Source organism: Phlebotomus papatasi, chromosome 1 (assembly GCF_024763615.1).
Source record: "Phlebotomus papatasi isolate M1 chromosome 1, Ppap_2.1, whole genome shotgun sequence".
Lineage (NCBI taxonomy): Eukaryota > Metazoa > Arthropoda > Insecta > Diptera > Psychodidae > Phlebotomus > Phlebotomus papatasi.
In genome coordinates, this window is record NC_077222.1 from 26026098 (window position 1) to 26052661 (window position 26564).

Below are 26564 nucleotides of genomic sequence, written 5' to 3' on the forward strand. Positions count from 1 at the left end.
AGGCAAGAGGCCTATTATTTTGTATATCGAACCCTCTTGGCACACCTTATCGAATGCCTGGCTAAGGTCTGTGAAAACAGCTGTGCAATACTTTTTTCTCCTCGGAGAACTTGTGAATTTCTTCCACCACTCCAAAGACCTGTACAATGGTTCCATTCCATGCCCATCTCGAAAATCAAATTGGTGTGATGGTATGACGACGGCTTTGATAACCGGTCTCAATCATCTTGGGAAGTTTTTCGAATTGTCTATTTTCAACCTGTAAACTGGACCGTTATCAGAATGCATATCTTGCCGGATTCCATGTTCCTTACAGAAAACTTAATTACCTGTACTGTAGTACTCGACAGGCTTTTGAAGTTGGAATAGCCACTGAAGGAATCAGGCAGGATAATCTAATCTGTAATCTCTACTTTTAACAGCAAATAAAACCATTGCAATGCAACCAATTAAAATGGTGATTCAAGCATGGGATTCACCAGAAGTCTCCTTCTGAGGCTTTCTTTATGTCTACTGACAAACTTGACAACTCTCAATCATTTTCAGTGATATCATTAGTCATTTCTGGACAAAATACAAACTTTTATGCATTAAATTCTTAAATATGTTGTAATATAATCACTGAAAATTTCACTGAAATTTTGAAACTTTCAATAACCCTAATGCCTCATCCATGAGCTTTTGAAAAGCTTTCATTCCGTCTGTCAGTTTCATGTGAGATTCAGTGTCGGCTTCTGTTTACAATGGTTTTTCTTAGAAGGTAAGTGTAATTTGAAGAATTTTAATAACTTAAACATAAAACAACTCTAAAGGAATCTTTATCTTTAGCTGTTTAAAATATTAATTGCAGAAACAATTCGAAAATTGACTTTTCTTTAGAGCTCGGTTTTCTAACCCCACTTTTTTGTTTTTAGACTTCCATGGAATCTAATTGGTTCATGGAACAGACAATATGTTGCACCTTCCCGGAGGATTCACACAAATTTCGTGTATCTCAAACGAAGGAAGACAGCTGAAGAAAGGGTAGGGAAGTCTTGATGTTTAATATATAGCTAAGTAATTAAATTACTTTTGGTTTTGATGCAGAAATCCCAGCGAATAATTGAATATTCCCCGAAAAAGTCCAATAAGATCACACTGTCCGGGACTGTGGATGTTTGGCGCAACATGACCGTTGAGGAATTGGCTAAGTCTGCTCAAAAGTCGCTGGAGCACATTCAGGAGGTCATGCTATACGTCCCAGGGGCAGATGATTTAGAATCAGAAACAAGATTGCAAGATTTGAAGGTTATCAAGGAGATTGTGGAGAAATGTGGCATGAAAATGAAGATTGTGGCTCCTCCAGATAGTTCTGAGGTAATTGTCAAAGATAAGGATGTGCAGCCACGACCTCCAGCAGATCCTGAAGACATGGAGCCTCGTCATCCGATTGTCACTGTAATGGGTCACGTGGATCACGGAAAGACAACGCTCCTGGACACACTCAGGGGTGCTTCTGTGGCTGCTGGAGAGGCCGGTGGTATCACACAGCATATTGGAGCTTTTACAGTGGAATTGGAAAGTGGGGAAAAGGTTACTTTCCTGGACACTCCCGGACATGCGGCATTCAGCGCAATGCGAGCTCGAGGAGCCAATTGCACGGACATTATTGTCCTGGTCGTGGCTGCTGATGATGGAGTGATGCAGCAGACCAAGGAGGTCGTGCGTCTGGCCGAAGAGGCCAAAGTAGCAGTCATTGTGGCTGTTAATAAAATCGACAAGCCAGAAGCGGATATTGAGAGGACAAAACAAGGACTGATGCAGCTAGGATTGACGCTCGAAGGACACGGAGGGGATATCCAAGTGGTGCCAATTTCTGCGCTCAAAGGAACGAATCTCACCGAACTCACGGAAACCATCAGCGCTCAGGTTAGTTTTACCTTTAAAATCACTTTTCCTCTTCGTTCTCTGAGTTCTCTGACTAATAAAAACAAATTTTCTTAACGATTATTAACATTGCAACAAAATGATCAAGTAAAAAGAACTCTACATTCACTGATTATTGAGAAAAAATTAGATTTTTATGATGATGCGTCATCTACCTCACCATACTAGTATTACACTATTCCGGAAATCCATAAATCAAGATGGCGTAGTGAATATCGTGAAGCTAGCTGCGCATGGGTATAGAAAAATTAAATGTTTAGAACGCAACGGATTATGAGAACAGAAGACATCTAAAGAAAGTTACAAAAAAGTTCAATTATCTGTTTTTTTTACATTAATTCTCATTGTTTTGATCTCTAATTTATAATTCATTAAAAAATAGGAAAACTCTTTACTCTTTAGAAAGAATAAATACCCATCAGAAGTCACGTTTTTCATAAATAATTCTCATGAGACATACGAATCATTATCGTCCTGAAGTGAGGTAAAATTCACCCGAAAAATTATTTGTGGCTTGGTTAGACCAAAAGGCTTACCATCCGAAAAATGGTGAGTGTCTTGACTAACACAATAGACCTATCATCCGAAAAATGGTTGCTGCCATGGCTATATGTCGTTGATCACAGCGGCTGGCCCGAAAAAAATTATTTAAGAAGTAAGAAAGTGAGCCCAAATAGAAGTAGATGATTCTCCAATAGTGTCTTGCATAAAAGGTAAATTCAACTCTATTTGCACAAAAAGTTGTTGATTTTTGAACACTTCAAATTCAATTTCGAATTTTCATAAATTTTCGAACAGGGTGGGGGGGGGAACATTTATCAAATTACACTAAAAAGCTGGCAAAAGATTTACACAGTGATTATGGAGTGATTAAATAATGGAATAAGAACAGTAAGCTTCGTTGTTCTGTCTTTTTCCTCACAGCAAAGTGAAGACCAACACATTTTAACACTTGAGCACTTCGAAATTCGAACAAGATGTACCTCAGCCACCTTGCGGAATTATCAAGAAGTAAGAAAGTCTCTTTTTTGACTTTTTAAATAGATTTTCGAATGGCTTTTCTCTTTACCAAACTTTACTTCTGTACGGAAAGAATAGGTTTTACATAAAATAAATTATTTATTATGAAATTTTGGGTAGAATAAATACATTAGATCAGGGGTTAACAAGAACCGTTTGAAACAGAATAAACGTCAAAATAAATTTTTTTCAGGTAGCATTGTGACTATTGACGTATAATGTTTATCTGACGTTTGTTCGGTTTCAAACAGTTTTAGCTCACCTCTACATTAGATTAAGTCTTTCAGTTGGAATAATTTCCTTTTTGAGCAAGTCTCTGTTATAAGCGACATACAGGAAGTTCGCTTTGAAAGAATTTTTCTGGACCGATAAAAAGCCCGCGAATTAATTCCAGTGACACAGTAAAATTGCTTACCTTTAGTAGGAGATATCTTTGGAATAGCTTACAAGAACGTCATGATCTACAATTTTCAGCCTATTTTCAATGTAAACGATTCATAAGAAGTGCATTTAACTGTGGTGTCACATATAAGATTATAAGAAAATCCAGAAAGAAAGGTATATAGTATACAAAATTTTAAAAAGAAAATCCCGTGTGTTAGAAAGAGTCCACACTCTAGTGGAGTAATACGATGACTAAGATATTACTGTTCGTATCAATTGCTTTCTGAATCGTATTACAGGTAATTCGAGCAATTTGCCATACGTGCCAACTGCGATTCGGTCAGTTTTCGAGCGAGAGAGAGGCAAGATAAAGCACTTGCTATCTTTTTCGCCATTCTCGCAGTTCAAAAAGTATTAATCTTAATATTAATCTTATATATGACATGGTCATCAAATTTACCGCGTGAAAAATTTTTACATACATTTGGAAGAATTTTAAAAATGTACTTTTTTATAAATTAGCCCCAATAGTGGGCAATTCACATCAAATTATTTCAGTCCAGTTTACTCTTAAGCCGGAACTCCTTGTATCGTCAGAGTAGTAATTTCTTTGTAAGGTAAGTTATTTGGGCTAGCCAAGACACAAACCATTTTTCGGGTAATAGCTTTCCGGGTGAGACGAGACACTAACTTTTTCAGGTGGATTTCGGCTCAAATTATTTTCAAAGCCAAGTCAATGTTTGATAACAAGAGACCAAGCGATCCTTAGCAATTTTTGCATATCATTATAGCCAGCCATTAAAAATAATTCGGAACAGAAATGAAGTGTAAATCTTTAAACTTTCTAAACTCCACCTCTGAACAACACGAGAGTATTTTAACCACGGAATTATACGTTGCATAACAGTCATCTGTTTGTGTCTCGGCTAATTATTTTTTTTCTAGTTTGACAATTATTTATCTAAATGTGAGCCTAAAAAATAATTTGCTCTCAATTATGCAATAAATAATAAGCATTCTGTAAGCTTCCATAATTTGAGAGTTCCTTGCAAATTTTGGTTTAGTTAAAATAATTAAAGCTTTACCGATTCGAAGGTATACAAAAAACTCATCTTTGCTAATCTAAAAAAGAAGAAAATAAACACAAAGTCACCAATAACAAAAAATGTGTAATAGATCTCTTAAAAAAAATAATTTGTGAAAGTTATTAAGAAAATACCGAAAAAACGAAAACCTCTAATGGTTTCTACACACCAGAAGCAATTTTCGTCAAAAATTGCCTTTTTTAGAAAATTATGACATTTCTGCCTACAAGGATAGGGGAAATTTTCTTTAAGGACATTTTTTAAAGAAACTTCAGCTAGTGTGTAGAGGCCTTAACCCTTTAAAGACGAGAAGGTCAAAAATTAAGGGTCAGAAAAATCATTTATTGTAACTTTTTATAGCAAAATACAACTTTAGAAGGCCATAGGAAAAGTTTCATTTTTGGGTCATCGGTGACCCAATCGTCCTTAAAGGGTTGAGTGAATACTCTGTCAATTATCAAAAAATCGAAAGCAAGATCGAAGGTTTTAACAGAAACTGTCAGCTCTCAAACAGAGAGTTTAAGTTCCACTGTTGTGGACTTCCGGTGGATCTTCGAATATCCAGTTTAATTTCATTTTTTCGAATATTCGAAAATTACATATTATATGAACTTAATCTTTTGCCATAATTTACCTTCATATTGAATCTTATGCATCATCTGAATTTTGCAAACTCTGTATAGATTCGATCTTATGGAAAATATCGGAAATCATAATAATCTCACAATCTTCTGAAAAGTTTTAAAAATATTCATTATTACTTCTAGTACGAGAAACTATTCCTGTAAAATGAATTTCTTAAATATTTTCTAATGAAAATTCGGAGTTAAAGTCATAAGAATCAGTTTAATCACTCCACCTTGTATTCAAATACACATTTTGAGCTGGAAACAATTAAATTCATCATATTTTGAAGTAGAAGAGTATGATTCTGATGCGATATGGAACGGATACGGAGTCATATCTAAAAATTCTTTACACACGCTCCCTGAGAGATAAAAGTTGCCACAGAGTCTTGACCAAGTTTCAAGATTCTCCCATTAAATTTCCTTTAAGGCCACAATGATGGGGCTCAAGGCGGACTTCAAGGGATTCGTGGAGGGCATTGTGATTGAGTCGCGAATTGACAAATTCCGTGGAAAATTGTCCACGACAATCGTGACACGAGGAACTCTCCGAAAGGGAGCAATTCTCGTGAGCGGAGTGGCTTTTGCAAAGGTCAGGGGTTTATTTGATCACACGGGAAAACCCCTGGAGAAAGCGACTCCAGGAACGCCTGTTGAGATTCTGGGCTGGAGAGATCTCCCATTGGCTGGAGAGCAAGTTCTCGAGGTGGAGAGTGAAAAGAAAGCCGGTTCAGTTTTGAGATTCCGGAAAAATAAGCAAATGGAAGAGAAGGCTGAAGGGGATCGTGAGGCTATTCTCAAGAAGGAGCTTGAGCATCTAGAGAAGTATCGAGCAGAACGGGATGCAAGGAGGAAGGCAGGTTACTTCCGGAGCCGACAAAAGGGTCCGCGACAGAAAGAAATTCCTGACGATGATCCTACTCCCTGTGTCAATGTCATCCTTAAAGGGGATGTTCATGGATCCGTGGAAGCGATCCTCAATGTCCTAGACTCGTATGATGACTTTGAGAAGTGCAGGCTCAACATTGTCCACTACGGAGTTGGAAATGTCTCCGAAGGGGATGTTGAGCTATCCAAGACATTCAATGCGATCATCTATGCCTTCTCTGTGGACTCTTTCGTGGCTGCGAAGAGCAGAGTGCCTGTTCGGGACTTCAATGTGATCTATCATTTGGTCAATGATCTCAAGGAAGAGATCAGCAGCAAACTACCTCCTCTGGAAGTGGAGGAAGTTATTGGAGAAGCGAGTATTCTGCAAATATTCAAGATAACGGAAGGGAAAAAGGAGGTAACGGTCCTGGGATGTCGCTGTACTAAAGGAGTTTTGAAGAAAAAGCTGCAGTACAAGATAGTGAGGCAGAACGAAGTCATCTACACAGGTACGAAATTTTCATAATTAAACTTATATTTTAAACATTTTAACATATTTTTCACTTTACTTTAAAATCGCATAATGGTTTTAATTTGAAATTTCGAATAGTCTAATTTTAAATTCTAAACTTTTCAAATATTTTAACAGTCGATTGTCACGCCATCTCCATTGTCCATGCAAACGAAACTGATCCTTTTCCACAAAAAAAATTAATCTCCTGCTATTGTTTTCTTGAAATAGTTTTTCCAAACAATTTTAACCTGTCAAAGTACAACTGGAAAATCATTTTGATAACTTAAAATCATGGAAATGTTGACGTAAAAAAATTTATGCTATGATCAAGACTAGTTTAATTTTCTTCTTTTGAACATCACGCCAAATTCAATTTATAGTTCAATCTAATTTTAATTGTTTTGATTCCATTAAATTTAAATTCGAAATTCGAAGTGCCACTTATACAACAATTTACATTTGTCTGTCTTCCAGCGCATAAAATCTCCTCTTTTTCATCAGAAAAGTAAAACTATCTGATCGGTTTAACTTTTAAATTTCGAAACAATAAAAATTCCCTCATACATTACAGCGCTTCGAAAGAACATAGAAAGTATTCTACTCATTTTTAGCCAAAACATACTTGAGGAACAGTTTTTCCAAGACTCATTGATATAGGAGAACAGGAGATAGCTTTTAAAAAAATCTTTGTTTGAACAAGCTTATAAAAATCTATTAATCTTCAACTGTTTTTCATGAAATGAGACTTACGCTGCCTACGCTCATAAAACGTTTTTATGTGAAATATTTTTGAATAGTTCTGCATGTCAGGATCCACTATTAATCCTTACTTTCAGTTATTATCCTTTTGGATTTGAAAGATTTCCCCAGTTGACGTTTATCATGTACCGATTCGAAGGTATGTCAGAGGGAATTTAAAAAAAAACCCTTGGAAATTTGAAAATTTATACCTACGACGAGTTGGACAAAAGTTAATAAGTTCTTGAAAAGGAAACTTATTTTATACAAATAGAAATTCAAACGTCCTACCATCCTAAAATTCCACAAAAATTATCGAAAATTCCCAGTCATCGCCGAAGCGGCAAATAATGTACTTGCACTTCAGATTTACAATCCATTTATGGAATAGGTTTAACTTGGCATTGAAGTGGTTTTTTCTCTTCGAATTGATGGAATCAATAAGACAAACGGTGAATTGTGGAAAGGGGGACACTTAAGAAAAAGTTCAATTTGAAATGCATTTTTAAGCCGAATAAATATTTATTTTTTTCATGAGATCCTTTGTATCATGAAGATTCCTTGTAAAATATTCTAACAGTTCTTAACAGTTTAAATATCTTGACAGTTTTATTAGAAATTTCAAACAAATATATTGGAATATTCAATCAAATTAGAAAACAACACATTTTGAAAAGATGGACAAAATTTTGGAAAGTGGGACAAAAACTTTTGGAAAGATAGACATATTGATATTAATGACAAACTATTATACGAAATACGTGGAAAATCAAATATTGAGGTTTTTCTACGTATACTTGCACATTGGATAGTTATGCTAATGCCTCCTTTATGTCCGGGTAACGCTTGAGGAATCCCAATTAACAAGAACTTTTAAATTGTATTCTCGGTCTTTTATGGATAATTTTGAGTCAAGAAACACGGTATAGACCTTTTTATCATCATTCTGCGTCAAACCGTCCAAATGGTGACATCGTCCCAGAAAGTGTTTTATGAAGTCCAGGTGTATGTAATTGTTCAAGTAATTCCCCAGAAACCTGATAAGAGCTTCCCCATATCTACCCATACCTGAGGAAGGAGACAACCAATCTCCGAAACGTCGTAGCAGGAGGAAATAGAGAAGTTTTTAAAAAGGTCTATACCGTGTTTCTTGACTCAAAAGAACTTTTAACTTTAATATTTCACAAATATTTTTTATTCACCTTTTAAATGGATATATGTCCTGCGATTTTTACTGCAGACTTAATAACATATCACAAATTATGCCGAAAAATCAAGCAAAACACTTTAACATTTTCCTAGCAACTTTCATAAGAAACAGAGAAAATGTCAACTATCGTGTGAAGGTTATGAATATCACGCATGCATTACATTTTTAAAATTCTTCTTGCAAGTCACTCTTTGATTCTTTTATAACGATTTTTGCATTTTTAACTTCTCAAATAATCACAAAATTAGGTTTAATAATCTTTTTATCGTCTTTATCGAAAATTGAAATACTTAATTGATTTATTGTCAAGTTTTATGGAGGTGTCCCACATTCCACACTGCTTGGTCCCACTTTCCAAACTGTCTCGCTTTCCAAATTTTACCCTAAGAAATTAGAGTTTAATAAACATGTTAGCACAGAATACTTCAGAGAAAGGGGATTTTGTGCAATGTGAACATTTTCATCCTTAAATTTATTACCTTTTAAGTTATTTTAATTTATGAAACAATTAGTTTATTAATGTATAATATTAATTTATTACTATTTTAATTAAATTTATATTAACAAAACACATTTTAACAAAATTTTTCAAGATTTCGAAGAATTGACAGTGCCCTTGGCTTCGCATTTTAGACGAGTTGCGCCTTATGATGTTCTTTCATTGAAAAATGAACATGTTTTTCAGCACTTACTGTTCCCAAGTGTTTCTGCATTATAGACCTTCCTTTGAGTTGGTTCCTATCTTTACTGTTTTGTGTTTCGAAAACATGGCGAAGACGAGGATTGAGGAAATCATTCGAGACAGAAACCAACACGAAAAAGTCGATAATGCAGGATCACTTGAGAACAGTAAAGTGCAGATAAACATGTGGATTTTGTATTGGAAAAGCACCGATATTATTAAAAGAATTTCAGTTCAACGTGCTGCGCTTGCCGCCGACTTTGATAATAGTGTCCTACTGCGAGCACATCTCTTTTCAAAGTAAAGCTGTCTAATTTATTTCCAGAGTATTAGCCCATTATTATTATTATTTCCAGATTCCCATTATTTCCAGAGACTAGAACTAGATGATTTTGCATAATTTATTGAATTGAAATTGAAATTCCAAGACTCATCGGTGCATAGAACAGTTGGGTGTATTTCGAAATATTTCCCTGATCTCCCTATAAACGAGGCCTTATTTAGTTAATGAAAACGTATTTTAAAAGAATTTGGTTAATCAATTTATATTAATTTTCTGATATTTGGAGGTAATTATCATATTTTATTAAAGTTTAAATTCATACAAAACGGTCTTCAATTGGCTTTAACGGCCTTAAGTTTTTGAATAGTGAAGCATTATGCTTCGTGTAACTAGCGCCACGGAGGTGATCACGTGAAACACCAATATTCCCAGAAGTTTGAAAAAGGTATTTCTGTGCTCAGAAATGTCACAATGAACTTGTATGAACTTCCAGGAGTCCTGGATTCCATGAGGCACCTAAAGAACGAAGTGGACTCCGTCAAAAATGACACTGAATGCGGCCTGAAGCCCAGAGATTTGTCTTGCGAAGTCCAACCTGGAGATGTTGTTCAGTGCTTTACTGTCAACGAAAAGACACAAACAACATCTTGGGATCCTGGATTCTGATCCATTTAACGTCTGTGATTGCTGTAGAACAATTTCTAGCAATAGTAAGTATCACTTCTGTTCCGTGCTAAAAAAAAAAGAGTATTTCTGGAAGTTTGATGGGGAAGAAACAAGAAAAAAAATTGAAATTGTGTCAGAGAGGTCGAGGAGGAGAATCTCATTGAACGGATGTTGTGTTATCGGGTTGGAGATTTGTGGAGACCAGAATGAGAGGCTCATTGAGGAGTTTCACTGCTCCAATTTGGCTGTGAATGAAAATTTATTTCCATGGAGAGTATCAAGGCATGACAAATGGTTCAATGTTGCCTTCTCTCATAGAATTATGCTTTTGCTCTACTTTTGGCTTCTTTTCCTTTCGCATAAAAATTCTCCGTTTTTGCAGAGAGAGAGAAGAAGAAAAAAAAGCGGTCTCTAATCAGGGGATACGGAAGAAAAGCTACCAAGACTCTAATCGTGCTTAATTCTAAATTTGGATCTAAAATGTGTGAATGTAAGCTGATGATTGAAGAGAGAAACGCACATCTTGGGGAGGACTTTGGGAAGTTGTAAGTCGATAAAACTTGCTCTTTATCGCTATGTTTCCTGAAGCTTTTTCATCTCTTTTTTTTCTTTCGTCTTGTTCCTCTCGCGAGGAAAAGTTTTACATAATTTCTGCTACAGCTGTAGCTCAAATAAATACCAGAACTATTTGCTAAATAAAACAAATTCAATTAGGAAAATTTTAACTTTGTCGAATTAAACTTTTTCTGAAGATTTCATCGATTTCAGCAAAAACAATTTCGTTGAAAATTGAAAAACGACAGATTTTACAAGTTTAGTAAATTGCCAAGAAATCCCCAAGATTTCTCTAATTATTTTAAAATCATTTGTAACTTGAGTGTACGAAAAATTGCCATTATTAAAACATATCACACTCTATGAAAATATTTTATCAGCGTAATTCCGGTTTCTAAACTTGTGGCATTTTATTGTATGATTAAATTCATCCTCACTTCCATTAATGCTTCCTCTCTCATTTCCACAGGTTTTTTTCTGGATGTTTCGTCAACGAAAGTTTTTCCTTGCTTCTGAGGACCATTCAAATGAATTTTATTTATTTGCTCTATGTATAATTTAAGTTGAATAAAATAATAAAGAAAAAAGAGTTTTTTATTGAAAACATACTGGTAAGTATGAAATTTGTAAGGGCTAATGGTGATCTTCCAATGAAAAATGAACATGTTTTTTAGCAATTTACTGTTCTCAAGTGTCCCTGCATTATCGATTTGTCGTTGTTGGTTCCTGTCACGACTGTTTTGTGGTTTTAGTACACAGCGAGAACTATGAAAAACCGTCGAAATAGGAACCAACAGAAAAAAGTCGATAATGCAAAAGCACTTGAGAACAGTAAAGTGCAGAAAAACATGTGGATATTGTATTGGTAAAGCATCGGTATTATTAAAAGAATTTCAGTTCAACGTGCTGCGTTTGCCGCCGACTTTAAAAATAGTGTCATATTGAGAGCACATCTCTCTTCAAAGTAAAGCTGTCTAATTTCTTTTCAGAGTATTAGCCCATTCGCACTAGAACTAGATGATTTTGCATAATTTATTTTCGTAAAATAAAATGAATAGAATTTTAGTTGCTGTAAATCCTATATTAACATGGGACAAACAGCCCAGTATTACAGTGAGTGTCAATAGTTTGTTGCCTAATGCATGTTTGAGAAAACAAGTGAAAAAAATGATAGAATTTTTTTTTAATTTTTCTTTTTGCAGATGAGTTCCCTGTAATCCGTAGATATTATTTATATTTTTCAAAAAGAATTTATCAATTTTATTCCATATCAAAAATAATTGTTTTCCAAAAGTTGGTCATTTTTGAAAAATCAAAAGTTTGTTGCCTCATTTAAAAAACTAATTCAAAATGGTCAAAACATGCAACCAACTTAATGTAAACCGGTTACATTTTGAGTGTATGTCATTTGAGAGGCAATTGGTGGATTTGTACATTTTTAAAGTTGTCAATGGTAAAAATATGTGTATAAGATTGATGATAAATAACAAGAAATAATCTGTTTTTGATAATTTATAATTTAAGTTAAAAATGGCAAATTAGAAAAAGTTAAAAGGTGGCAAATCGTCCAGAGATACTGTTGGAATAAATCGGTGTCATTCAATTGCCAAATTTTATGGAAACTGACGAAAGGTTATACATATAATGGTCAAATATCATAATGATGAGGCACGAGTACATCTAAAAAACGCTACTGGTAGACACAGGATTTCGACTCAGAGATTCGATAACCGCATTGTAAGTATTACTAATAGTAACCCCATGATGTCTGCTCCAAAAATTATTAGTATTAAGACATCAACTAGGTTTTGGAAGGCAATAAATTTGGTTGTTATTTAAGATTTCGAAATTTTTGAAAACTGGTCTAAACCTTTAGTCTGAAACCCGTGTAATACGGGCTTCAGACCTAAGGTTTAGCCATATGACTTATCATCTCTAATTTTTTATCAGTCAAGATTTTTTGGAAAATTATCACTTAAGATTGGACAATATAAGCCAGCGATCCATTAAATTTTGAAAAACCAATAAACTTGGTTGCTATTTTGAATTTCGAGATCTTTGGAAACTGGGCTTAACCTTAGGTCTGAAGCCAGCATAACGGTCTCTAGGTCTAAGTCAGAGGTGTGCAAGAACCATTTGAAACCGAAAAAACGTCAAATAAAGCTTGTTTGTCAATGGTCAAAACGCTACTATAACAAACTTATTTTGACGTTAATTCGGTTTCAACGGTTTTTGCACACCTCTGGTCTAAGTGGTAAGACTAGAATGTTCTGCACCTTCTGCTCATACGATAAAAAATACGTAGTCAATACTTCTTCATCACCTCTCCTAGAACACTTGTCGGCATAGCTAATGCTGCCGAGAAAATGAGATTTATAGTAAATGAGATAAAAATGAAATACCCTTAACCCTTTATGGACGAGAAGGTCAAAAATCGAGGGTCAGAAAAAATCACTTTTCCTAACTTTTTAGGGCAAAGCATAACTTTAGAAGATTGTATGAAAAATTTCATTTTTGGGTCACCGGTGACCCAATCGTTCTTAAAGGGTTAAACCCAAGGGTTTTCGAAAAATAGTTTCAGTTCCAAAGTTTCTGAAAAAATCCATGGGTCTCCAAGAATTCCCTTATGTTCTCTGTTAGTTCTGACAGGTTTTCAGGATGTTTAAATGAATTTATAGAATTATTTTAACTATCTGGATCGTATACTTTGCAATGAGTTATACACTGAGAGAAATCCGAAAAAGTTAAAATAACATTCCGGAAATGTTAATTTTACCCTGCAGTATTGATCCGAAATCGGTGTTAATATTATGCTTTTTCGGTGCATTAGGGATTAAAGTTACATTTTTCCATGTTATTTTTACCATCAAAAAGGTGTAAAATTAACATTAAAAAATCTTGATATATTTTTACACCTAAAAAGTGTTAAAGTTATGAGAAAAAAAAGTTAATCGCATCCCTATTTTCTTCTCAGTCAGTGTAGTAATAGGAATTAGCATAAGCTTAATTTTTTATTTAGAAATATGCTCATATCTTTTTGTATTTTTCATATTTAAGATATTCATCGTTACATTTTATATACAGTTTAATTTTTACATGATCATTGGTGTGTAATTGATCTCAAATGTCTCTATCCTAGACTTGTAATCGAGCAGATCTTCATTGAAATCAAAAGTTAAATGCTATCTTAATGGAATCTTTCATCCCAGAGAAATTCCTTCTCTCTACAGTCCACTGCACAAACGTGATCTTGACCAAAAAGCACCTTACTTTAATGTGCAAGATCGTCAGCGGATAATGAAGGATCGCTGAATGGAGAAGCAAGAAATTTCCTCTGGAATTAGCATCAATTAGCATGATCTATCCGATGATCAGTTGATGTTGCGTGTGTCCTTTTTTCAGTGAATGGAAAAGATAAAAGTGATCTTCAGCGTGAAATGAAAACGATGAACCTGACGGTTGGGATCTCACAATAGTGTATCATTGACAAAGTATTTCAATGGGTAAATATTTGTAAAATGTGTGTTAGAAATTCTCTTTGGGTGAGAGTGAGGTGTTTTTTTTCTTTTCTTTTTTTGAAGACTGGGCACACTTCAGAGGTAAACAGACAGTGGCTCTGTTGAGATTTCGCAAAAGCCTTGTTACCCAGCTGAAGAGAGGTCTTCAGTTCCATAGAGTTCCATGACAATCACATTAATCATGCATCTGGTGCGATCGTGTGACAAATTTTCTATCATCTAACGATTTTCCCATGATGTTCCCAGCATTTGATCATCTCCTTTTTGTCTCTCAAGTGCCTTCTGTGGGAGAGACTGTCGTAGGGAAATTAGGTGAGATTCTTAACAATCTCACCTACTATAATCCTAACAAAATTTCATGTCGTCCGATCGACCTCAAACTTGGCCAAAATGTGTTTCAGCACTTCCTGATCACGAATATATATGTGGCTATTTTACGTTCCCGGCCGGCCGGCTGGCCGGCCGGCCGGCCGGCCGGCCGGCCGCTCTTTGGAGCTTAATAGCTCCTAAACTAAAAAAGATATCGACTTGCGGTTTTCGGCAAAGGTTATATATCGGGTGAAAATTGCAACTTGGTGCATTGACCCCCCACCCTCCACCCCTCCTTCCGCCATTTTGAAGACCCCCCTTTTTTTGTATTCTCAATAGCTTCGCCCCTATGGCATCGAGCAGGCTCAAATTTTAGTATGTTATAGCTGGACCTTAGAGCTTTCCATCAATACCAAACTTAAGGTCCCCCGACCCCCCTGACCCGAGCTATAAGGGTCCAAAAAAAATTTCTTAAAATGGCCATAACTCCGGTTCTAATTGTCATAATTTAAAAAGTGAGGGCTTTTTGGAAAGCTCTCGTGAAATGCCACCTCCCCTTCTAACATCGCAAGTTCATAAAACCACCGCTAGGGGCGCTATTATTAAAAAGAAAATTTTTAAATCTTATAAGTTAAATAACTCAAAAATTCCATTGTGCATCGGGCTGAAATTTTAGTATGTTGTAGCCGTTGATTATACCTATCAAACAAAAAAAACCTTAAGTCGATCCATAACCCCTGACCCGAGCTATAAGGGGTCAAAGTTCGAACATTGACCGGCCTCTATCTCCGGTTCTAACTAACATAGCGACCTAAATTTTACCTTTTTGGTTTCGTCTCAATGAGCACTTTCAGATGGAAGTTCAAAAAGTCACCATAGGTGGCGCTGTGATAGCGTCAAAATTCATCGAAATTCAAAGTCACTTTTATCAAAAACGGCATTGTGCAAGTTAATGAAATTTTAGTAGGTTGTAGTCCAGTCTAGGACGTTTCCAAAATGGTGCGTATGTGCGCTGTGGTTTCAATAGAACCGGAGATATGAGGGGTCAAAGTTCACAAAATTCAAAAAATCATATCTCCGGTTCTATGTGACCGATTTTGATGAATGAAGGCTTAAACGAAAGATCTCACCAAATACTACAACTTTCTAAAATATTTGAACTTCGTGGGACCAACACCAGGGGCGCCACAGTCGAAAAACCAATTTCAATATCACATAACCTCAATTATCTCGACTGTCGCTGAACCGATTTTGATGATTACTTCGACATAATTGTAGAGCAGATTTGTCTCTACATTTCGTCCATACATCATTTTCCACTCAGACTACGCTATCACTCCGATTTTGCCGTTTAAGTGTGAAAAAATTTATTTTTCCCATAATAACGCGTTTGAAATCACTCAGATGCCAATTTGACTGCCTCTACTCCACCAAGACACTTAAAATATGGTTTTAAATGGAAAGTCCCACAAAAGACAACAATTCTTTGATATAGTTGAAGTTCAACAAATGACTACTTGGGGAACTCTGGATAAAAAAACAAGTTAAGAAACAAAAAACCTCGCTTATCTTGACTTCTGAGTAATCGATGAGATCATGTTCTATGGGAAAATTATAGAGAACATTCTGGTCTACATTTCACCCATATATTACTTTTGTGCCAGTTCATCCAAATCCTTGATATTTTGGTTTAAATACAAAATTTGTATAATTTCACGAATTTGATTCAAGATAACTGAATGGCGTCTCCCAACTTCAGCTCCAAATCGAATTTGCATGCATTCCGAGTTAGCTCACGTTAAGAATCTCACCTACATAAGCCGGTTAGGATTATCTGTCCCTTTATGTCGATGCATGAGATGATCTCCTTCGAAGACAGCTTCGATGACTTGGTTCTTTTTTCATTGGGATTTTCTAAAATCGCACAGCTTCTGTGATCTGAGGTGAAACTCAATTCCATGATCGTTAGCAAATTCGAGAAATATTCTTTGACACTCAAAAGTACACTGTGAGAAAACAAAATGCAACTTTTTCCTTGCAACTTTAACACTTTTTAGGTGTAAAAATATATCAACATTTTTAATGTTAATTTTACACCTCTTTCAGGGTAAAATTAACATGAAAGAGGGTTACTTAAACCCCTAATATACCTAAAAATTGTAGGGTAAAATAAACATTTCCGGAATGTTATTTTAACTTTTTCGGATTTCTCTCACTCAGTGTACGATATTCTATCAAAATCGGTTATATTCGGTCACTTGTCACTTGTCACTGAGGTAAAGCTGTGAGATCTTTACTTTAAAAAGAAATTTCGAATCAAATTAATCTGTTTTAAATGGGTTTCAATATTCTCAAATTTCCAAAAATATTTCTAAAACCTAATTTTATAAATCTATATCACATTTAAGGAAATTACGTTTACAAAAAAAAAGCAAAATTCTATCAAATTTTGCTTTAGATTTTACTTATCGTTAAGACGGATAAGGACACGGGATAAGATAAATTCAATGAAAATCGTAAAATTTGCAAAATCAATAGATTAGGAGATTTTTTAGACCAGGAAAATAATCATAAAGTCGAAATTCGAATTCCTATCTTTCCCAAACGCTTTGCATAACTTTATTCACTTTTTTCGCTAAAAAGTTAATAAAAGTTTGTATTTTGCAAAAACCTTGTTCGTAACATGACCACTGACAACTTGACGAGCATTTTTTGTTCTGTTACAAACATGTGTTCGTACATTTTTCTTTTGGCAAAACTTTACAAACAAATTACAAAATTTGACGAACTTTTTTCTGAGTGTTTACGAACATTTCCGGACAAAGTAAAAAGACAAAAAGTGCTCATTAAGTGATCATGTGCAAACAATGTTTTAAAAAAAGAGTACAAACCTTTACAAATTTGTTTGTGAGTTCTCAAACATTAGCAAACAATTTTACGAAATATATTTTTTCTATGTAAGGCAACGTATTATTCTACTTAATCACCTTGAAATATTTATTAAAAATAAAGAGAACAATGGTCGAGAGCATGGCTAACGCATGTAAAGATGCTAATCTTTTTACCTTTGACAAACACTTATATTTAGGGGAGACTGGGGCAAAAAGTCACAAATTTAAAATTCAAAATTCAATATCTTCCAAGGTAAAAAGATAGCGGCTCAATTTTTCTTTCTATAGATAGCCTCCATAGACCTTCTTCAATGTCGTAAGTTTCTTAGAATTCGAACAAGGAATTTATAAAATAAAAAATATCAAAATTTTTAGCCCTATTTTTGAAATATTTTCCTTGCAGAAGATAACAATTATTACCTATTTATTTTCCAAAATTTATGCACTGGTGAATGTTTTCTAAATAATTTGGATTCTTGGAATACGAATCCGCTATCTATTTTAGAATTTCACAAAAGTTCTTTTCACCAGAAATCCTCTTATAAAAAAGACCACTTGGGGTAAAAAGTAACAAAAGGTATAGAGCAAAAAGTAACAAAAAAGCGAAGAAATTTCTGATGTCTCACGGAGAAAAGAAACGTCATTATCATGTCTCGCTGCTTGTTGTTTGCATTGGTCAAATGATTTGCAGTCTTTTGTGTGTGTTTTTTTTTTCTAAAATAGCTTGAAAAGCGCTTTTCTCGTTTTCTCACTTTTCTCGCAGAGAAAACGGTGTTTTACAAAGGTGTAGATGAATAAATTTTCTATGAAAATATGTCCTCTAGATGAAAAAACAAGAAGATGAATGAAGTGAATCAAAATATGATAATACCCAATATCTGGTACTGTTTGCCCCAGCATTTTTGAGAATAGTCACAAAATTACCTTTTAGAAATCTGCTCGATAAACGTACTTCCTTACAAAATAGAGGAATATTATTTTCGCAAAGTTGTAGAGTGATAAATTTCCTATAAAACTGCGCTAATTAGAAAGTTTTTAAACGCTCGAGTAGCTTGTAGAAAAATAAAATATCCGTTTTGTGACTTTTTGCCCCAGTGTCCCCTATTGAAAATTTTGCAATGTAAAAATTAACAGAGAACTTTTATAATTATAACCTATATGAGCAAATAACAAAATCAAAAATTCAGTAATCTGTATAATGGGTATAGTATGATATCCAAGTGTTGACATTAATGGAGTATTAATGCATTTTCAAAATTTGAAAGTCTAATATTTCAAAATCTACATAAACGTTTTTAATAAAACTTTAGTATGTTGTAGTACACCCCAAGACCTTTCCACTAATAGGTTGGTCCTCACCCTCGTAATATCCTGATCCGAGATATTAGAGTTCAGGGCTCATAATTTTTTAGGCTAAGCTAAGAATTGAGTTTGGTCGCATTCCCAGGTCGCCTGTTAAGAATCCCAACTACCAGAAGTTCATCAATGTTTATCAGTGGTGCTTTAGGCCTTGTTGAGCTCTTTCTTATCCATGTACTATATCCCGTGTGTCAGGGGACGATTTTCAGCAAGAGTTGGTGATCTTTTATGTCCCTGTGAGTGTGCTCATGCATTTTTGACTTTGTAAGATTACATGCAAGTTGCGTGGTGTCTTTCGGGTTTTGTACCATTGTAAAAATGTTTATGAGAGAGTCTGGTGAGAAAGAGAGAAGATGCCCCATCTAGTGATTTTTCTCCTTCAATGATGTCTTTTTTTTTTCTTCTGTCTCTGTAAACCTCTGCCTCCCGACCATCTCTATGGCCGGCTCTTCATTGAAAAATATGATGATCGGTTTTGGTCTCGCCACCAGTTAAGTTTTGTCAGTCCTTCTGCAGACGCCTGAGCATTGAGGCATTTTTGCAAGAAAGTTCGGACCACTGCGGGGTTTTCTCCTCTTTTATTAGTTTCCTATGTGATCTTCATCTCCGCTTTGGTTAATTATCAAATAAAAACGGACGCCAAGAGGAGGAAGAAAAGAAGAGAATTCGTTTTTCAGCGAAGGAGAAACTTGGGAATAAGTTTCTCTTCCTCCATTCAGTCGCGAGTGTTCCAATGGTGCGATCCAATTATTAGAACATTTTATTGAGGAAATTTCAAACTCAAGCAGTCAGTTTCGGTTTGGCTGTCGGCAGGACAGCACGGATTTTTTTTTTTGAAGTGATCTCCGCAGTTTCTGGCTAATCTTCAGCAATTTAAACTTGGATATTTACTAGTTCTTGGAATTGGATATGCAATTCAGTGAATTAATTCAGTGGTAACGAACACAAGGAGTTACAATTAAAATACCCCGTTTTAATATTTGATCACCAATCTGTGGATTATTATAACATAATTCAAGTTTTACAAGGATTTGTGTGAAAGAGGATTTTTCCATCATCTACAAAATAATTTTATGGTCCAACAATAAGGATGGGCCCATCAAGGCAATTTCAGTGAGTGAATAGTTTATTTTTTCTTAATGATCTTATGATGATCTTTATTGTTGAAACTCATGCGATGGCTACAAAAGTCTCAGGCAGAAAAAAATCTCTTGGGAAGTGCATTTTAGTCTGAATAAAATCTCTCATTCTCTACTAAATGGTTTCAAGTGGTTGATGAATAATTAACATGAAAGTTTATTGATAAAAACTCATACAATTTCAATAAAGTTCTCAGAGGAGCAGAATATTAAGTGATTGGCGGTGTCGTTTGAGTGTTTTCTGTGATAAAACACTTCTTCCCTCCAGACTAGACCAAAGGGATAATGAGAAAAATGTCGTATAATTTTTATGAGAGCTCAGAAAAAAAACTTCTGAAATTTCTGATGGAGGAATTTTAAGAAATATTTTCTCAAAGATCAAGTGGAAAGATCACTCAAAGATCGAATGAAAAAAATGTCCTTTTAGTGTGATCTCTTGCTTGAGAACTAGTGATGTTTGCTTTTAAAAAGAAAATGTGAAATATGTTGCGCAATTTTTATGAATTTTTGTTATTTTATAAAAATTAGATGGATCAAAATTTTTTATTTTTTTAATTGAAGGCTCAAAATCAGCGTAATAATAATTTTTTGAAAAACATCTATAAGACTGGTTTTGAATTTATTTCTTAATGGTCTTCTGGACAATTTCAGAAGTTTGATATTTATACAAATTTATTTAAAATTTAATGGTCGATTAGGGATATAATAAAATTTATAAGAAATAAGAAAATAATTAAATTGTTCGCAAAATTAGAAAAAGTGAAGATTAGTGAATAAAATTATTATTTAGTTTTCTAAATTAATTATATAACTATGATCAAAAAGTTTAACTTTTTCACCAGGGTCAGTAAAATTATTTGAAAAATAAAAAGAAATATCTGTTTTCAAATTTTAAAAACATTGGATCATTTAAGATCACTGAATTTTAAATCAAATGATAAAGATCACTAGTATTTTTATAATTTATTTGTTTTAATAATTGTTTTATTAATTTAATTTATTTTTCAATCCTAAACGTTTGTGTTATTTGTAATTTTTTGATAATACAAGTACAATCAAAATCAGTGATTAAATTTTTCTTCTCGCTTTATAATTGATTCAGTTAACGATATACTGAAAGTCAAGGGATTTTTTTTAAGTATCAACCAACAGAGCTCACTAGAAAGTGATAAAATCTTATAAAAAATTATTTCTGTAAGTTTTGAAAAAAATGTAGAACAAATAATATCACTGTGGTCAACCTCAAATCTATAAAAGATCAAAGAAAAGATCTTGATCTTGTGGAAACATTTGAAAAAGACGTCTAAGTTCCAAGATTGAATACTAAAAGTCTGAGTTGTGAAGAGAAGTCGAAATTATAATGAAGCTTTTCGGTAATTTATAAAAAATGCAAGATCAGTCAGATTTGAAATATTTTCAGATGACAAGTATAAGATCGAATATTATATTTTTTAATCATAAATATTTAAATTAGGATTTCAAAAAAATAAATGAAAAAAATTTTTTTTCACAAAACTTTGATAAAATGAGTTCCCATCCAACTGAAAAAAGAAAAATTTTTCAAACGTAAATTAAACTCTATTTTTTCAATTTTATAATGTAACTTTTCATGTAAGTATATAAGATCGGTAATATTTTTATTTTAAGTCTTCAAAGCGGTTATCATAAAAAAAGCAAAACTGTATAATCTTCTTTTATGCTGTATAAAGAAAAAGTAAATCTTTACAAATAAAATGAAAAAATAAAACTATTTTTAAATAATAATAAAATTTAACAAAATTTACACAAACCTTAGAATCGTGTTTTAAATTTTTTAAATGTTTTAGTAAATTCTTGAGCCATTTTTTTGCAGATTTTGCTCACATTTTTTATCAAATAAGACAATTAACTATGTCTTAGAATAAAATCAGGAATAAGGGAATGCTTTCAGGCTTCGCACACACTCTGGCTTGGAACATTTATATTTTTTCCATATTCTTTTAATGAATCTGACCTAATTTTTCAGGAAATATTTGACTTGATACTAGCTCTTTATATTGCCATATATCGGTCAGGTTGATTAAAAGTCAGAAAGCCTTCCCGTAGCAGGGGCAAGCGCGCTACATTTCGATGACTCAAGCTTAGATTTTTTTTCAATAAATTTTTAATGAATTTAACCCAGTATATTTTTATGTTTGAATAGCTAATTGAATGCCTCAAATATCCTTAAAAGAGCCATGGGTCAAATCAATTGAGGATGTAGAAAAAATTGTGATGTCTGAAGCTTAAGTCGTCCAAAGGTAGCAATTTCCCCTAAGAGTTTTTAACCTTATCAAAGACATTTTTTTAGTAGTCTATTTTGAATAGATATTTTAATAATCTTTCGGAAAATATATATTTTTATCTAAATTTGTAACTGTCTTGAATGATCCTTTAGTAAGCCTTGACTTTGAACCCCCTACTTACAAAGCAATTTATAAAAAATAAAAAAGACTATTTCTCTGAAAATATAAAAATAAAATTGCTTTTAACAGCTTCTCAATACTAGGATTTGTTGAAATGTTCCATATTAGTTTTGTTTTTCAGTGATTGCAAATTAAAAAAAAAATACAGATGATCGCTCAACAAGATCACCAATAAAATTCCCTTCAAGTGATCTTATGCAATAAAATTGACGTGTTAATTCGTAGACAAGTGTGTTACACGAAAATTAAAAAGAAAATTTAGGATTTTGTGGGTTTATTTCCCTAATGAGTTGTTTTAACCTTCGAAAAAATTTTGAAAAAAAATCATATAGAGTTTTTAGTTCAATATTTACACTCAAAAATTCTTTAATCAAATAATCAGCAATTGAAAATTACATCATTCATCTCACTTGTTCACTGTAAACTCCATACCATCGTCTGCAATATGCGATGAATTCGTTGGATGTGGCGTGATCCTCTGATGATCTCTGGTGGGATTGAGAATCCCTTAATGGATATTTGAGAGGTACTCACCTCACTTTTTGATGATGTTCAATGGCTAAAGAATAAGGGGAGGATGGTTTAGGAATGGAAATTGCATAGTATTTTAGCAAAATGAATTAATAATTGTTATAATGACGCTCCCTCAAAGGGCACCTCAAAATTACCTTATTTCTTTTGTCCATCTCTTCGATGATCTTCGCGTGCCATTTGAAAGATCGATCTTGAAGGGAGTTTAACTTTGATTGAAATGAGAACAATCCTTGTGGCGATTTTAGGGGCTTCTTTTCTCAGACTTTCCTGTTCCATCTTTCTGCCAAGACTTTTGTATGTGTCTCAATGGAAAAGATGGGCAGTGCAAAGAGATATGAGGAGAAGAATAAGCCAAAAAAAAGAAGTAACAGTCTAAGATAATCGTTTAAGAGATTGTCTGGACTCTCTCTCCAGAATGTGCAACATATGAAACAAAGTCGAGGGAATGTAAAAAAGTCCAAAAAACTTGTGCATTTCATTGTCTGGTGGAACCTTTTAAGCTATAATATGGCTTATATTAGTTTTATAGGTAGAAAGGAATAAGAGAGATAGACAATGCACTTGGAAGAAGGTTAAATACACATGAGATACAGCGAACAATGATTTTGTGCACTTTTTTTCTGAGTACCAAACCAAGCCTTCCCAATCTCTCTCTGTTTGCTCCTTCTGTCCAAATAACAATCACAAGCCCTTCCGAAAAAGAATGCCAAAAATGTGCCAGTCACATGTGATTCTTCTCATCTTTACAATTTATTTAAATTTTTCCACCATCTCTTTAAAACATCTTTCGCTTGCACTGCCCAGTGACCAATTCTACCCAAGATCTTTCTCACATTCAAGTGGAGAGAATTCAGCAATTAGAAGGGTGATTTAAAAAGTTCAGAATACCTCTTAAAAAAAATAGGAAAATTTGAATTATACGCAAAATTAAGCTCAAGATTTGCATATAATTGATTTTTAAATAATTACTTTTTTCTTGCTTTTCATGAAATTATTTAAAGGTAGCATTTTCTATTTTAACTAACTCAAAAGTGCTAAATTGTTTTTAAATAATGGACAAGAACAGGAATAACTCAATGATTTTAAATAATTACCTCATATGTTAAAACTGTTCCGAGGTCAAATCCGTTTTAGGTCACCAGGGATTTTTCTGGCACTAAAAAGCTTAAAATTGCATTCAGTGAGCTTTACAATCCCAACTGCACCATCCTAACCTAATAATTATCCAAAAATCCTGATTGAAAGCAACTAGAGTGTCCGTTTCCTCTATGTGATCTTATGCCAAATATTGATTAGTATATTTATATCATATTTTGAATATATTTTTTAAGTATAAAACAATTTCACTAATAATTCTTTATTTCGTAAACACTTTCCAATCCCAAGTGATAAAAGATGATTTTAAAGATTAGAGGAAACCGGGGAAGTTAGGGACACTTTTTCATGTTTTGACTTTACGGTTAAAAGAGCCAAGAAATTGTTTAAGACTTTTGTATATTCCAGAGTATACTCACAGGCATTGACTTTTATAAAAGAATTCGATAAAGCACCAGTGATCAGCAGTGTTCCTAGGATCATCAAGTTATTATCATATTGTTACTCCGAAATAAAATGATTTTTTCAATTATTCCGTACTTTTTGCCATATATCTCTCAAAAGAATGCATTGCATTAGCTCAGATTTATTTTATAAAACTGTGATACACTTGATTAAATTCATGACGATCTGTGGTAGGGGAAGTGCTCATAATTTTGGACACTTTGAGGATAAAATTGGACACTAATAGTAAATTAATTAGTATTACGGAACTTTGTTTGAATATTTGATGAATTATGTATTCTATCTAAATGTTTATTCCTTTTAAAAGATTTTAACACTAAATTCATTAAATTTTGAATATGATTTGAGTTAAAATTGCTTTTTTGAAATTTCAGTGTGAGCATTTGCTTACGAAAAATATGACAGAATTTCGTATTTTCCTCAGTCTTATTCAGTTGTGGTGAACTAACAATTTTTCCTCGCTTCTTTGAGTGATATTATTAAATATTCATTGAATATTGTATTGATTCACGCTAATGGTGATTTGTACATTTGACCTGAAGTGAGATTTGCTTTGTGAATTATACGTTTTTCGTATGAAAAATGGTCAATTTTCTCAGAGATTCACCAGTAAGGTGATACTTCTTATTTTGGACAGGTGTTTTTTTTCTCGAAATGTTGTAAAGTTTTAGCCTTTGTGATGACTAGATTGTATAAATACCTGGTGATACAAAGGAGCATCATCTCCTCCTCAGGACATGTAGTGAGAAAAACCTTAAAAGGCTCCCGGAAAGGCCAGGGGGTCGCGCTCACTTGGAGTATTGAAGTCAATTCGATTGATAAGATAGGTTTTTGAAATGAAGAACAATGGGTATCCTATTGAAGCGGATTAGCTGTCCAAAATTATAAGCAAAGTGTCCGAAATTACAATCAAGGTGTCTAAAATTACAGTCAAACTTACCTCTACATATAATGTCATTTTTAAAGGTATTAAGAATAATTTTAGTAAAAACAAAGACGATAAACAGCTTGCCAAATTTCTAAACAACCCTACTGAAAAGAGAGTAACAAAAAGATCAATTAGTATTGAAGATGTCACACTTCAAACCTAGAACATTGATGCTTATAATCAACCTGTCCAAAATTATGAGCCTTCCCCTAACTTAAAAAGTTGTAGGAAGAAAAATTCGATTGGTACACAGGTGTTCTAATCGTAATAAAGGGTTAATATGGCTTCAGATCTAAGATCTAGCCTTCCTTATAGCCTAACTGCTGTAATTTCTCAATACGCAATATTTTTAAGAAATTTTTTACTGAATATTGTACATTTGTAGCAATTATTCTGAGAAAGATTGAAAAGTTATTGCAATTGCTTGTTACAGGGCATCTAAGACCTTAGGAAACTGGGTTAAGCCTCTAATTTGAAGACCGCTTCAGACGCTAAAACAGCGTTCTAACGGATTATACATAAAAAAGAGTATCGAACTTAAAATATAAATCTTGATTAACCCTTAAATGTTGCAAATCGTTCCATATCTATCCAGGACATATCCAAAAAAGTATTATGACCCCATTTTAGACCAATTTGCACGGTCCTTTAAGACTTCCAAAATCGTAAATCACTTTCCAAAGTGGAAGTTTCGCGTACCCGAACCTCCCAAGTGACCCAAAAATGTATCTTAGGAGAGAAGATTGGCGGAAAAGATCGTCTGGCAACCGCTAATTTACTCGATAAACTCACACCCGAAACTCTTGCACATCTTTTCAAATCCCAAACGATCGCCTTTAATTCACTTCCATTGCTGAACACTTTTCATGTCCATCCTCCAAAATAGCTTTTTTTTTATAACATTGCCGTTTATTAACACGGTGATTTTCAGTGGTGTTTATATTATTGTGTTTTCGCAAAATATTCGCGAGTTTTTTTCTTAGCATGATATTGATCATGGCACAATTTTTCATCTGGAGCAAAAATCAGAAATATAATTCAAAGCACGTGCTTTTGCTCCATGAATTGTGGGTTTTTTTCTGGGGATCTTTTTATAGCTTGATTCCTCGATTAAATCCAGCTACTGTCTGGCTGAAGGATCACACAAAAGTTCCCGAGAATCATTCAACTCCGTTCTCTTGCATTAGTTTGCAAAAAATGTTCAAAGGGAGTTTTTTAGTCGCAATTCGCGGGGTGTTTAATGAATGCCGCGGGGTTTCTTTTGGAGGTTTTTTTTTATAAAGTTCTACTGCAAATTATCACGCAAGAAACATCACAATATAT

General features: G+C 33.8%; 2 protein-coding genes across 2 annotated transcripts in view; both read left to right on the forward strand.

The window, feature by feature from the left end:
- The first annotated feature begins 690 nt into the window (after nt 1–690).
- On the forward strand, nt 691–10048 carry LOC129798324 (translation initiation factor IF-2, mitochondrial). Its single transcript, XM_055841431.1, has 5 exons — nt 691–760; nt 915–1023; nt 1087–1908; nt 5472–6420; nt 9832–10048. Exons 1-5 carry the CDS (start codon nt 744–746, stop codon nt 10002–10004), a joined length of 2070 nt encoding a protein of 689 aa, XP_055697406.1. The 5' UTR covers nt 691–743; the 3' UTR covers nt 10005–10048.
- Nucleotides 10049–19425: 9377 nt separating this feature from the next.
- The window catches only part of LOC129798325 (papilin), a 42353-nt gene continuing 35214 nt past the window's right edge, over nt 19426–26564 (forward strand). The window contains exon 1 of the mRNA XM_055841432.1: nt 19426–19749. Within this exon, the coding sequence (XP_055697407.1) occupies nt 19727–19749 (23 nt within the window). The 5' untranslated portion in view covers nt 19426–19726. The remainder of the gene's footprint in view (nt 19750–26564) is intronic.